This window comes from Scyliorhinus torazame, chromosome 16, assembly GCF_047496885.1.
Source record: "Scyliorhinus torazame isolate Kashiwa2021f chromosome 16, sScyTor2.1, whole genome shotgun sequence".
Classification (NCBI taxonomy): domain Eukaryota; kingdom Metazoa; phylum Chordata; class Chondrichthyes; order Carcharhiniformes; family Scyliorhinidae; genus Scyliorhinus; species Scyliorhinus torazame.
Window position 1 is genome coordinate 418,862 of NC_092722.1, and position 14,481 is coordinate 433,342.

General features: G+C 50.8%; 1 protein-coding gene across 2 annotated transcripts in view; it reads left to right on the forward strand.

Moving 5' to 3' along the window:
• Nucleotides 1-14,481, forward strand: part of vwa5b1 (von Willebrand factor A domain containing 5B1) — a 273,838-nt gene that overhangs the window by 229,313 nt on the left and 30,044 nt on the right. For both annotated transcript variants that reach the window (XM_072477742.1, XM_072477743.1), the window contains 2 exons: nucleotides 6,479-6,539; nucleotides 11,711-11,834. In XM_072477742.1, the coding sequence (XP_072333843.1) occupies nucleotides 6,479-6,539; nucleotides 11,711-11,834 (185 nt within the window). The remainder of the gene's footprint in view (nucleotides 1-6,478; nucleotides 6,540-11,710; nucleotides 11,835-14,481) is intronic.

The window sequence follows — 14,481 nt, forward strand, 5'->3', positions numbered from 1 at the left end:
CGTTGGGACAGGCTCAGGACATCACCTGAGGCCCTCCCTCCGATGCTCCGCCCCCGAGGGGCAGAGGTTCCGATGGCGTGGCGGTTGCGGACTGTGTCCAGCGCCGCCGCATTCGGGGGAGGGGGGGGCGTTCCGCGGGTCTGCGGGGAGCCTGCAGGGGGACTGAACACCTCAGAGGAGAGCTCCAAGGATGCCACCATCGAGGCGTCATCCCCAACCTCCAACAGCACAAAGACACACACCTCGCTGGGCGAACATAGTGCTCAGGTTTCTAGGGCACAATGTGGTGAGCATCACCCAGTTGCTGATGCACATCAGGTGGAGGCAGGAACATCCTGAGCGGACAGCAGTCAGAGGTCTGCTGGATCCCAGGACCCAGCTGGGTCCCAGTCCAATGTCCAAACTGTGTCTCCACCTCTGGTGGGTCTGTCCTGTTGGTGGGCCAAGACTTCCCCCCGGATGGTGACAGTGGTGTCTGGGACATTGTAAGATATGATGAGGTGAATTTAAATACATCGTCTGTGTAACAACTCTCCCAATGTTAACACAGTTCCCCAGATGTTAGTGAGGAGAGATTTTCAGGGGGGAGTGTGCAGGCTGATCTTTGATGTTTCTGGTGCCCAGGCCCATGTCAGATATTCCACTCAGCTTCATTTTTACTGGAATGTTTGTCCCAGTTTGAAATAACTTAGAGACAGGTTAGAAGTTGGTTTTCCTTCCACAGGGCGGGATTCTCCACTCCCCCCGGCTGCGTATCTCTCGACCGCAGCGTTCGCTGGCGCACAATTCTCTGCTCCTGCCGTGTGTCAATGGGATTCCCATTGAAGTCCCCCCACACCACCGGGAAACCCGGGTGGGCAGGGGGTGCACTGCCTGTGGGAATGGCAAATCCCAACGGCTGGAGAATTCTGGCCCAAGGTTTTGAGGTTTAGGAGGGATTTGAGGATAAACATTTTTACCCAGAGAATGGTGAGGGTCTGGAACGCACTGCCTGGGAGGGCGGTGAGGGTCTGGAACGCGCTGCCTGGGAGGGTGGTGAGGGTCTGGAACGTGCTGCCTGGGAGGGTGGTGAGGGTCTGGAACGTGCTGCCTGGGAGGGTGGTGAGGGTCTGGAACGCGCTGCCTGGGAGGGCGGTGAGGGTCTGGAACGCGCTGCCTGGGAGGGTGGTGAGGGTCTGGAACGCGCTGCCTGGGAGGGGGGTGAGGGTCTGGAACGCGCTGCCTGGGAGGGTGGTGAGGGTCTGGAACGCGCTGCCTGGGAGGGTGGTGAGGGTCTGGAACGCGCTGCCTGGGAGGGTGGTGAGGGTCTGGGACGCACTGCCTGGGAGGGTGGTGAGGGTCTGGAACGCGCTGCCTGGGAGGGTGGTGAGGGTCTGGAACGCGCTGTCTGGGAGGGTGGTGAGGGTCTGGAACGCACTGCCTGGGAGGGTGGTGAGGGTCTGGAACGCGCTGTCTGGGAGGGTGGTGAGGGTCTGGAACGCGCTGTCTGGGAGGGTGGTGAGGGTCTGGAACGCACTGCCTGGGAGGGTGGTGAGGGTCTGGAACGCACTGCCTGGGAGGGTGGTGAGGGTCTGGAACGCGCTGCCTGGGAGGGCGGTGAGGGTCTGGAACGCGCTGCCTGGGAGGGTGGTGAGGGTCTGGAACGTGCTGCCTGGGAGGGGGGTGAGGGTCTGGAACGCGCTGCCTGGGAGGGGGGTGAGGGTCTGGGACGCGCGGCCTGGGAGGGGGGTGAGGGTCTGGAACGCACTGCCTGGGAGGGTGGTGAGGGTCTGGAACGCACTGCCTGGGAGGGGGGTGAGGGTCTGGAACGCGCTGTCTGGGAGGGTGGTGAGGGTCTGGAACGCGCTGCCTGGGAGGGGGGTGAGGGTCTGGGACGCGCGGCCTGGGAGGGGGGTGAGGGTCTGGAACGCACTGCCTGGGAGGGTGGTGAGGGTCTGGAACGCGCTGTCTGGGAGGGTGGTGAGGGTCTGGGACGCGCGGCCTGGGAGGGGGGTGAGGGTCTGGAACGTGCTGCCTGGGAGGGGGGGGAGGGTCTGGAACGCGCTGCCTGGGAGGGGGGTGAGGGTCTGGGACGCGCTGCCTGGGAGGGTGGTGACGGTCTGGGACGCACTGTCTGGGAGGGTGGTGAGGGTCTGGGACGCGCTGTCTGGGAGGGTGGTGAGGGTCTGGAACGCACTGCCTGGGAGGGTGGTGAGGGTCTGGAATGCGCTGCCTGGGAGGGGGGTGAGGGTCTGGAACGCACTGCCTGGGAGGGTGGTGAGGGTCTGGAACGCGCTGCCTGGGAGGGTGGTGAGGGTCTGGAACACGCTGTCTGGGAGGGGGGTAGAGGCGGGTTGCCTCACATCCTTTAAAAAGTATCTGGATGAGCACTTGGCCGTCACAACATTCAAGTTCTGGCAAATGGGATTGGGTAGACAGGTCAGGTATTTTTCATGTGCCAGAACAGACTCGATGGGCCAAATGGGCTCTCCTGTACTGTATTATTCTGTGATTCTGTTAATTAAAGACACCCCCACAAGAGACCTCCAAAAGACAGACCCCTGTGTAAAAGTTGGAGAGCAATCCAGACAGAGGCAGTGAAAAAGGAACATTGCTTTAACACTCACTGGGCAATACACCTGCTGGCTCAGGCACAGGTAGCAGCACCTGTCAATTCCTGGAAAGAGTAAACCAGGCATCTGGGTTTAAACTCCCCTCAGACCTGCAAGCCATTCATTCATTTCTCTGTGATATTGATTTTATTAGGCAGTGATTGACTGCTTCAGAACCTCCCCCCCTCCACCCGCCCCCCCCCCCCCCCCCAGCTGCCAGCCTTGTTCCACTCATCTCATGTCATGCTTGAGTGATTTTAATAAGTTGACAGGTATGAAACTAAAAAAAAGTACTTAACTCTCTTTGATGTGGTCCAGCAGCTGTCAATCAGAGCTTGATGTTTACAAACATTGCTGTTAATTTCCAGACAGGGGTCTCTCTAATTTGGGGGTCTCTGGTGCGGGGGCAGTTGGGGGGGGGGGGGGCTCTGATGGGGGTGAGGTAAGCAAGTTTTGCATTGTCAGGGGGGATTTCACCCTCTGATGGACTTTGGGGGCAACTCCCTTAAAGAGATACTCCCTTGGCCCAGCCCAGTCTTTAATAGTCGGTTATAGTAAATATATTGGGCTGGATTCTCCGTTTCAGCGGCTAAGAGCCGGTGTCAGCGGAGCACATTTGGTCTTTTACAAGCAAAAAATCAGTGAGAGACCCTCACCGATTCCGGGACCGGTGAGGGACTAGCACCGGTGAGTGAAACTCCCGCTTCCCACGCCAAAATGGCCCGGGAATGGCCGGGTCCCAGGCTGCGCATGCGCACAATGATGACCTGCAGCGGTTGCGCCATACAACATGGCACTGGCCGTGCACGGACACAACACGCCATCTGTGACCCCACAGCCCACCCCTGGCCACCCCCTGGCCACCACCCACCAGACCCCCAGCCCTTGTAGAAGCCCCTCCAGCCAGGGGCACGGATCCCGGCCGACTGCGGCAGCGCTGGACACAGTCCGCAGCCGCCACACCGGGTTTATGGTTTGTGAGACCACATTGTGACCTGCGAGTTCGGGAACTCAGCCCATTGGGGGCGGAGCCTGGCTAACCGGTGTCAAATGGGTTCCGGCCCCAATTTCAGCGTCAGAGCCCAATCGCTGAAGATGATTCCGCCGTCGGGCAACGGAGAATCCCACCCATAAAATTTGCAATAAACTCAGTTACTTAAATTGAAACTGATTTTTTAAAATTGCATTTCCTTCTCCGCCCACCCCCAATAAACTCAGATAAGATATTTCTCAAAAATTGGAAGATTGAGCCACACGGCGACACAGTGGTTAGCACTGCTGCCTCACAAGGCTGAGGACCATGGATTGATCCCGGCTCTGGGTCACGGTCCGTGTGGAGTTTGCACATTCTCCCCGTGTTTGCGTGGGTCTCACCTTCACAACCCAAAGATGTGCAGGGGAGGTGGATTGGCCACGCTGAATTGCCCCTCAATTGGGAAAAATAATTGGGTACTCTAAATTTAAAAAAAAGATTAGACATTTGGTATGAGTATTGCTTAGAAGAATCCTGTAAGACTTGAGATTTCTTGAGCCTTCCACTTATTTATCCATTCAAATCTCATGCTGTCCTATGGCTGCAGTCCATCACAGGCATCTTCAGAGTAGCCACTTTGGGTAAGAACACTCTGGTTCTAATATCCTTCAACTCTGGAATTTTGCATCTAAAAATCTCTCCTCAGACAAGCTATATCAGAAGCCCAGTTCACTATTTGGAGTCCTTCAGTTAAGAAGTGTTTTAAACTCTTTAACCAACACACAAAATGTCAAATGAACTCTGTTTTCTCTTCTGTAACCTGCTTGTCTTTAAACCTAAAAGCTAAACTGCTTGAACCCAGGGACCTACCAACCGGACTTATTGAAGGCCCCTTTTCCTATTGTTTTTCTCCATGGCAACTTGGTTATGTGATTCAGTAACTAGGCATCAGCAGCTTTTTTTGTTAATATGAGCAATAAGATAATGGAGAAATCTAGTTCTTAAATTTCATATTCTGATCTCTAATGAATATCGTCATGTGGAAGTTTCATTTGAACCAATGTTTGGAAAAGCAGAGTAAAATGGGTCTGAATCTCGAATTGACAATATCTTTTCTGATAACACGGCTGATGATAAATGCTGAGCTGCCCAAACCCCAAAGGGAAATTTGAAATAGCTGCCAAAACGTTTTTTGGAATTTGTATATAATGAGGAGTGTTCTCAAATCAGGAAAATTCCATCTTCAACCGATTGAGATGATTTTATATTAAACGTTTTTAGAAAATAAAGAAAGTAAAAACACCATAACAGAAGAATGACTTCACGCAGTTGATCGTACTTTAAAACAGCTCAATAAGATCTTAAACTATACTCCAAGCTAACCTTTCAATTTCTGCTTGGCTAGAATCCTTAAAAATTTTCAAATCTATAGAGTAAGAAGTCTTACAACACCAGGTTAAAATCCAACAGGTTTGTTTCAAACACTAGCTTTCGGAGCGCTGCTCCTTCCTCAGGTGAATCATTTACCTGATCAAGGAGCAGTGCTCCGAAAGCTAGTGATTTGAAACAAACCTGTTGGACTTTAACCTGGTGTTGTGAGACTTCTTACTGTGCTCACCCCAGTCCAAACCCAGCATCTCCACATCAAATCTATAGAATCCCAGTAATTATTCCACGTGGTGCTCGTTTGTTCAGCCTCTCCTCTGAGGCTGACAGTAACTAGTTTTCCAGGCCCGGCCCTGTCCACGCTGTTTTATGGCAGGTCAAGGTAACTACCGCCTCACACGGACTTCAGTGATTCCCTCAGTGTTTTTCTTCCCTCTGTTGACCTCTCTATCCTCTATTGTTTAATCTAGTCTCTCAGAAGTATTCTTCACAGACCTGATACAATTTATTTCTTTAGTGAAGCTCTTATATTTTAAAAGGTTAATTCTACCTGCCTTTGCCTCAGGTAGTTAAAATTTTTACAACCTGTGTACATCACCTTTGAACTAGAACTACATTTCAAAACTACACTTGGGATCATAGAACCATAGAATTTACTGTGCAGAAGGAGGCCATTCGGCCTATCGAATCTGCACCGGCCCTTGGAAAGAGCACCCTACGTAAGCACACGCCTCCACCCTATCCCCGTAACCCAGTAACCACACCTAACCTTTTTAGACACTAAGGGCAATTTATCACAGCCAATCCACCTAACCTGCACATCTTTGGACTGTGGGAGGAAACCGGAGCACCCGGAGGAAACCCACGTAGACATAGAACATACAGTGCAGAAGGAGGCCATTCGGCCCATCGAGTCTGCATCGACCCACCCCGTAACCCAATAACCCCTCCTAACCTTTTTGGTCACTAAGGGCAATTTATCATGGCCAATCCACCTAACCTGCACGTGTTTGGACTGTGGGAGAAAACCGTAGCACCCGGAGGAAACCCACGCACACACGGGGAGAACGTGCAGACTCCGCACAGACAGTGACCCAAGCCGGGAATTGAACCCGGGTCCCTGGCGCTGTGAGGCAGCAGTGCTAACCACTGTGCCACCCATCTTCTTTTGTTTTGTGTAAATTCCTACTGAAGTGCCTCTTGGTTCATTAACATCAAAACCATTTCTTACTGTTGTTTTGCACCCTTGCAGTCTCTGCCTCTTATCCCAATTACAACATTCACACCCCCACCAGCCTGTTTTCCAGCACATGAGAAAAATGACAGTGATATTATCCTCACAATTCTGTGTTAGAATAACTGTCTATTCCCCGGAGAAACTACTTTTCATCTTGACTGCACTCTGTAACGCACAATATCTAATATATATAAATATATATATGCAGAATCCTGGGAAAGGAAAATATTTTGTCACTTAACAAATGTGTTATATTCAGATATTTCTGATTATATTATCTCCATTTTTCAGCATCACTGAAAAGTCCTTCAATTTCTTCACAGCGATCTACTGAAAGCTTATTTACTGCCAGGTAGGTGATGTTAGTGCCACTCATTCTAACCCATCACCTTGTTCCCTGTCCTCCAGCTGCTTTGTGCTGTATCAGCTGAGGACTGTTGGTGCGAGAGAATGGAATAATGTCCAGTTGTGTCTGTCATTTCCAGTTCAGGTATAATTGCAGCAGGAGGACGTTTCCACTTCATTCTACCCAATCTCTGACTGCTTCAATAGGGACAGAGTGAACTGTTGTGGGAATGGGAGTGGGGGGGAGGTGGGGTGGGGTAGATGGGGTAGTGGAACTGGGTGACATGCGCTTTCGAAGGAGCGATGGGCCGAATGGCCCCTTCTGCACTGTGGAGATTCCCTGATTCTAGACACTGACCTTGCCCCAGATCTCAGATGTAAAAAGCAGCCTGTTACTTACGGATTCCTGATCTCGCATTGGCAGTGCAGACTCAATAAAAATGTTTCATTTTAACAAACATAATACACAATATCAACACATAATGCAATATTAGAAAAAAATAACCAACTATATGGGGAGGCGGTGGTGGTGAACCATAGCCCCAGAGTAATGCTGTGGGGACCCGAGGTCTAATCCCACCACTGCAGATGGTGAAATTTGAATTCAATTTTAAAAAATTCGGAATTAAAAGTCTAATGATACTCGTGAAACCATTGTCGATTGTCATAAAAACCCACCTGGTTCACTAATGTCCTTTGGGGATGGAAATCTGCCGTCCTTACCCGGTCTGGCCTACATGTGACTCCTGACCCACAGCAATGTGGTTGCATTCCGAACTGCCCCCTCAAGGGCAATTAGGGATGGACAATAAATGCTGGCACAGCCGGCGATGCCCACATCCCATCAACGAATAAAAAAAGTAGAAAATCCAAGAAAGAAACATCCTTCCCCCACAATGAGAACTAACTCCGCCACCCTCCACCCTGATGGTGATTCATTCTTTAAGGTGTGAAATGAATGGCTGCCACGTCACATGGAACCCCTCGACCCACCCCCTGACAGTGCATTTGACCCTCTCCAGATGTAAAAGTTCCATGAGGTGACCCAACCAGACCAAGGCACTGGGCGGAGCAGCAGATCTCCATCCCAGCAGAACCCGTCTCCGGGCTATTAACGAGGCAAAGGAGAGAACATCCGCCTTGACCCCCATCTGCAACCCCGGCGAGACCGTTACCCTGAAAATGGCCACCAAAGGTGAAGGCTCCAGATCGATGTTAAGAATTGCTGACATGGTGTTAAAGAAGGAGACCCAAAATCGTGGGACACAACCAAGACATGTGGGTGTGATTAGCTGTCCCAACACCACACTCACCTCTAACCCCGAATAGAAACCACTCATCATAGCTTTAGTTAGCTGAATTAGACTGAGTTGTTCACAGGAGGACATGGAGTTCCCCTGTGAAGGGCCTCATCACACGTCCCCATCTGAAATAGGCCCCCATTCTCCCTCCCATTTTACTCGCATCTCATCCAGCAGGGACTACCTCCGTTGACAAGATTTGCCCATAAATGGTGGAAGTGCTCCCTCCCACAAGACCGTGCAAGTGAGAGGATCCTTCTCAACAAGGAGGGTGGTGGAGCCAAGGGAAATGTAGGAAAAGTCTTCTGAACAAATTCACGTACTTGGACGTAACGGAACAAGTTCGCCCCTGAAAGTTGAAACTTCGCCAAAAGCTCCTCCAAACTAACAAACCATCCCTCCACAAATAGATCTTCAAAACTCTCCAGGCCCTTCCTCTTCCATGAGCGAATTGACATGGCAAATAGGTGGTCACCACAGATAGGAGTCAGCAATGACTTGGAGCCCAACATTGCAGTGTTAATGTAAGCCCACTTGTGACAATAAAGATGATTATTATTATTAAATCTGTAATCCTGCCTAAATTTCCTCCATATTCTAAGAGTGGACACCACCGGGTTCGCAGAGAACCTCACTGGAGAGCAGGGAAGCAGGGATGTTGCTAAAGCTCTTCGATTAGACACCCTACAGGAGCTGGTCTCCATCTGTCCCCACAAGGGGCTCGTTCCCCAAACCATCCAAATACCTTCCCAAAGTTGGCCGCCCAATAATAAACAAGAGATTGGATAACGCCAGATTCCCCCTACTGTTGGTCCCTCTGGAGGAAGGCTCTGCTTACACATCCAAATAAAAGAGGCCATTAGCTTATTAATCTTAGCAAAAAAGGATTTGGGGAGAAAAATCACTGAGGCATGAAAAATGAAAAAAACTCAGGAGAATGTTCATTTTTATAGTCTGGATTCAGTCTGCCAATGATAGACCTCGCCCTGCTCAGCAGACGAGTGTACTTCGCTCTGTGGTGAAATGGGCCATCTGGATACACAGATAACAGAAGCTCCCTCTAACAAGACGAAAAGGTAAAACCCCAGCTTAGCCCCGGGGAGGAGGGGGTTTGACCGGAAAATATTCACTCTCCCCCAGGATCAGTTTGTATCCCGAAAAGGAGCCTGAAGAGCTTCATTATTTCATCCTGAGAGGAGATTTTTCCAGAATATATAGAAGCAGATCATCAGCATGTAGGGACACTCTGTCCCCCCCCCCCCCCCCGTTGTATCCCCCTCAATTATCTAAGGATCTCAGCACTCCCGCTAATGGCTCAATCGCCATGCATGATGACAAAGGACATCCCTGTCTAGTCCCCAACTCAATGAAAAATACCCTGAGTTCGAAGCGGTGCATACACTGGCCAAAGGGGCAGTATATAGCAACCCAACTCATGAAATGAACTACTGCCCAAAACCAAACTTCCCCATGGCCTCAAAGGGGTACTCCCACTCTACCTATCGAATGCCTTCTCTGCATCCATAGATACAATCACTTCTGTTCCAAAAGCTGGAGAGGGGGAAAGGAGAACATTCAATAATGGGCGTGCATTGGTCAATAATTGCCGACCCCCTGATGGAATCTGTCCGGTTGATCAATAGCCCCAATCGCAGCGGCAACACCTCAGGTAGTAGTTTGGCTTCAACGCATAAGAGAGGAATGGGTCTCGCCGAATCACAGAGAAGAGGCCCTTCGGCCCATCCAGTCTGCACCAAGACATGAAAAACATCTGACCTGTCAACCTAATCCCATTGGCCAGCACTTGGCCCATAGCCTGGAATGTTGTGACGGCCAAGTGCTCATCCAGGTACTTTTTAAAGGATGTGAGGCAACCCGCTCCCCCCCCCCCCTCCCAGGCCGTGCGTTCCAGACCCTCACCACCGTAAAAAGATTCTTCCTCAAATCCCCCTAAACTTCCTGCCCCTCACCTTGAACTTGCGTCCCTCGTAACTGACCCTTCAACTAAGGGGAACAGCTGCTCCATATCCCCCCTGTCCGTGCCCCTCAGAATCTCTGCCTGGTAGAATGATTTTCGAGGTCGTTGACCTTGGCCTTGAACCTCCTATTTCACCATCGCTATTTAGTTTTCCAGCCAGGGACCTGCTCACAGTGCCTCGACATAGATTTTTCCATATCTCCAGGATCTCGCTTTGCTTTTTCACCCCTTCAGCGATTGCTCAGTTTTTTCCAGTTTCACTCGGACAGGGTCCAGGGGTTCCTCGAACGACTTTCCTAAGTTCTCTGCAATCCGTTTCCACTGTGTGTTGAAGTGGGCATTCTGGTGGTCGCATCTTTCTTGGCCAACACGCAGTCAGAATGTCTGCTGTGATCGGGAACAGCCTCCGACAATCTTTCCACAGGGGAATTGCGCGAAGCCTCCTAATTGGTCAGCAAGTTGGTTTGTGTGGGTTGTTTATTCCCTTTTTTCAGCATTGAAAAGGCTGAAGGATCCTTTAAACTTCAGAAACATCAGTTTTGATGTGAAAATTTCCCAAAAGAGAAAAGACAAAGAAGGATGCAAAGACGTATCCTGGTGAGCGACCTGACCGCACATGACCTCGCCGCATCGCCGGAGGCCAATTCCTGGCACCGTTAACGAGATTCCTGAAGGATTTCCCTGGAAATTTGTACTTTTGTTTCAGGTTTTGCGAGCCCCCACCCCTCCCTGGAAAGAGTTAATTGGCAGCAACAAGGGCAGCTCGGTGTACTCCTGGGCTGGGTGAAAGGTCCACCTCGTTACTCTGGCTCTTTGTTCCAGGGGCGACTGAAAGAATGAACAGCACTCACCCCTCATGACCCCGCGCCCCCTCAACCCATCCCGATATCCCCAATGTGAACCGACTCCCCATCCATCCCCATGACCAGTTATCCCTCTTGTGCCAACCTTTGTTCTATACCCACAATCCTTTTCCCTCGTATCCTCCAGCGGAGCACCCGGAGGAAACCCACGCAGACACAGGGAGAACGTGCAGACTCCGCACAGACAGTGACCCAAGCCGGAATCGAACCTGGGACCTTGGCACTGTGAAGCCACAGTGCGATCCACTTGTGCTACTGTGCTGCTCCCATTTATCCAAAGGGAGGAAATATCTTTAAAGTTTTGATTTGCATCATGCTTCTAATTCATAAACACAAACTGAAGAATGAGAGAGAGCCACCTGACACTGGGGGTCAAAAGGGATAGTTTACTGGTGACCTGAACAGCAGAAACACAGTGAACAAGTTATTAAATTCATTCAGGTTACTTAACAAGTCTGGAGCCACTGGGAGATGATCATAATCTCATAATTGAAGTTCCTCTAATGAGCAGGCAGCAAGAGGGTGGCAGTGTCCTTCTGTACGTACACGTGGAATCCTGATGGGATTATGATGCACCTGTAATAAATAATTAGGTTGTGATCATATTAAATTATTTAAAAGTAATAATTTCTCGTTATCGTGCTGTCATACTGGAAATTCATTGGAGTCTTTACATTGGAAACCTTTACAGTGTTTAGTTGTGTTTAGATTACCCACATGCACTAATGTTAAGTTGAGGTCACTGTCACATCACTGATGAATGCTTGTTTGTATAAATGAACCAAAATGTTCAAACTGTAAAATATTCAGCACTGGCTTGATAGGAACCTCCCACAGTAACTTGTGACCACTTTTCAAACTCACTCTTTAGTCCAGTAATGAAAATTTATATTCAGAAACCAATAAAAATCAAGCAAACTCATTACAAATACGCGGCAGAAATAAGAGATGAAAGTTGCTTATAATCCAGATGGTGTTTTCAATAGTCTGCCAGCAGCTTGTTGGTGGAGATTTGAAGAATCTTTTCTTGTTGAAGGTTGAGCTGGGGTAAGACCCGATTGCTGACTCGAGCTGCGAAAGGATTCCTGAGCAGGTCAGTCAGTAAGATGAGTGAGTGCGTCTGTGAATCGGCGATTGAGAACAATAACTACTTACCACTGGTTAGTAACTATTTCCACAATTGAAAAATGTTAATTTTATTTCTCAAATATTTGTTAAATTATTTGTTGAAGCAACTTCTCCAGATAGAACTTTGTGTTTCTCCACCTGATTCAAACACATCCATGTTCACAGCGAAAGTAGAAAAATCAATTGAGGAGCAGAGCAAAGGAAGGTAAAAAGAAAAAGAAACCGTGATTCCAGACAGATGGGAGCTCAAAGGCCTTCCCCACAATATTTTTGTCAGTTTATCAATAACTGTTTGAATCTTTGGCTGACAATGTCACGAGATACTCACCCTCCCCTCGGAGTCAGGAGATAATCACCCTCCCTCTGAGTCACGAGATACTCACCCTCCCTCTGAGTCAGGAGATACTCACCCTCCCCTCTGAGTCAGGAGATACTCACCCTCCCCTCGGAGACACGAGATACTCACCCTCCCCTCAGAGACACTCACCCTCCCCTCTGAGTCACGAGGTAATCACCCTCCCTCTGAGTCACGAGGGACATATGGACGATAAGGGAATAGTGTAGATGGGCTTTAGAGTTGTTTCACAGGTCGGTGCAACATCGAGGGCCGAAGGGCCTGTACTGCGCTGTAATGTTCTGTGTTCTGTGTAATCACCCTCCCTCTGAGTCAGGAGATACTCACCCTCCCTCTGAGTCACGAGATACTCACCCTCCCTCTGAGTCAGGAGATACTCACCCTCCCTCGGAGACAGGAGATACTCACCCTCCCCACGGAGACACTCACCCGCCCCTCTGAGTCACGAGGTAATCACCCTCCCTCTAAGTCAGGAGATACTCACCCTCCCCTCTGAGTCAGGAGATACTCACCCTCCCCTCGGAGACAGGAGATACTCACCCTCCCCTCGGAGACAGGAGATACTCACCCTCCCTCTGAGTCACGAGATACACACCCTCCCTCTGAGTCACGAGATACTCACCCTCCCCTCTGAGTCAGGAGATACTCACCCTCCCTCTGAGTCAGGAGATACTCACCCTCCCCTCGGAGACAGGAGATACTCACCCTCCCCTCGGAGACAGGAGATACTCACCCTTCCCTCGGAGACACTCACACTCCCCTCTGAGTCACGAGGTAATCACCCTCCCTCTAAGTCAGGAGATACCCACCCTCCCCTCTGAGTGAGTAGATACCCACTCTCCACTCTGAGTCACGAGGTAATCACCCTCCCTCTGAGTCACGAGATACTCACCCTCCCTCTGAGTCAGGAGATACTCACCCTCCCCTCTGAGTCAGGAGATACTCACCCTCCCCTCGGAGACACGAGATACTCACCCTCCCCTCAGAGACACTCACCCTCCCCTCTGAGTCACGAGGTAATCACCCTCCCTCTGAGTCACGAGGGACATATGGACGATAAGGGAATAGTGTAGATGGGCTTTAGAGTTGTTTCACAGGTCGGTGCAACATCGAGGGCCGAAGGGCCTGTACTGCGCTGTAATGTTCTGTGTTCTGTGTAATCACCCTCCCTCTGAGTCAGGAGATACTCACCCTCCCTCTGAGTCACGAGATACTCACCCTCCCTCTGAGTCAGGAGATACTCACCCTCCCTCGGAGACAGGAGATACTCACCCTCCCCACGGAGACACTCACCCGCCCCTCTGAGTCACGAGGTAATCACCCTCCCTCTAAGTCAGGAGATACTCACCCTCCCCTCTGAGTCAGGAGATACTCACCCTCCCCTCGGAGACAGGAGATACTCACCCTCCCCTCGGAGACAGGAGATACTCACCCTCCCTCTGAGTCACGAGATACACACCCTCCCTCTGAGTCACGAGATACTCACCCTCCCCTCTGAGTCAGGAGATACTCACCCTCCCTCTGAGTCAGGAGATACTCACCCTCCCCTCGGAGACAGGAGATACTCACCCTCCCCTCGGAGACAGGAGATACTCACCCTCCCCTCGGAGACACTCACCCTCCCCTCTGAGTCACGAGGTAATCACCCTCCCTCTAAGTCAGGAGATACCCACCCTCCCCTCTGAGTGAGTAGATACCCACTCTCCACTCTGAGTCACGAGGTAATCACCCTCCCTCTGAGTCACGAGGTAATCACCCTCCCTCTGAGTCAGGAGATACTCACCCTCCCTCTGAGTCACGAGGTAATCACCCTCCCTCTGAGTCACGAGATACTCACCCTCCCTCTAAGTCAGGAGATACTCACCCTCCCCTTTGAGTCACGAGGTAATCACCCTCCCTCTAAGTCAGGAGATACCCTCCCTCCCCTCTGAGTGAGGAGATACTCACCCTCCCCTCTGAGTCACGAGATACTCACCCTCCCTCTGAGTCACGAGGCAATCACCCTCCCTCTAGGTCACGAGATACTCACCCTCCCCTCTGAGTCACGAGGTAATCAACCTCCCCTCTAAGTCAGGAGACACTCACGCTCCCTCTGAGTCACGAGATACTCACCCTCCCTCTGAGTCACGAGGTAATCACACTCCCTCTGAGTCAGGAGATACTCACCCTCCCTCTGAGTCACGAGGCAATCACCCTCCCTCTAGGTCACGAGATACTCACCCTCCCCTCTGAGTCACGAGGTAATCAACCTCCCCTCTAAGTCAGGAGATACTCACCCTCCCTTCTGAGTCACGAGATACTCACGCTCCCTCTGAGTCACGAGA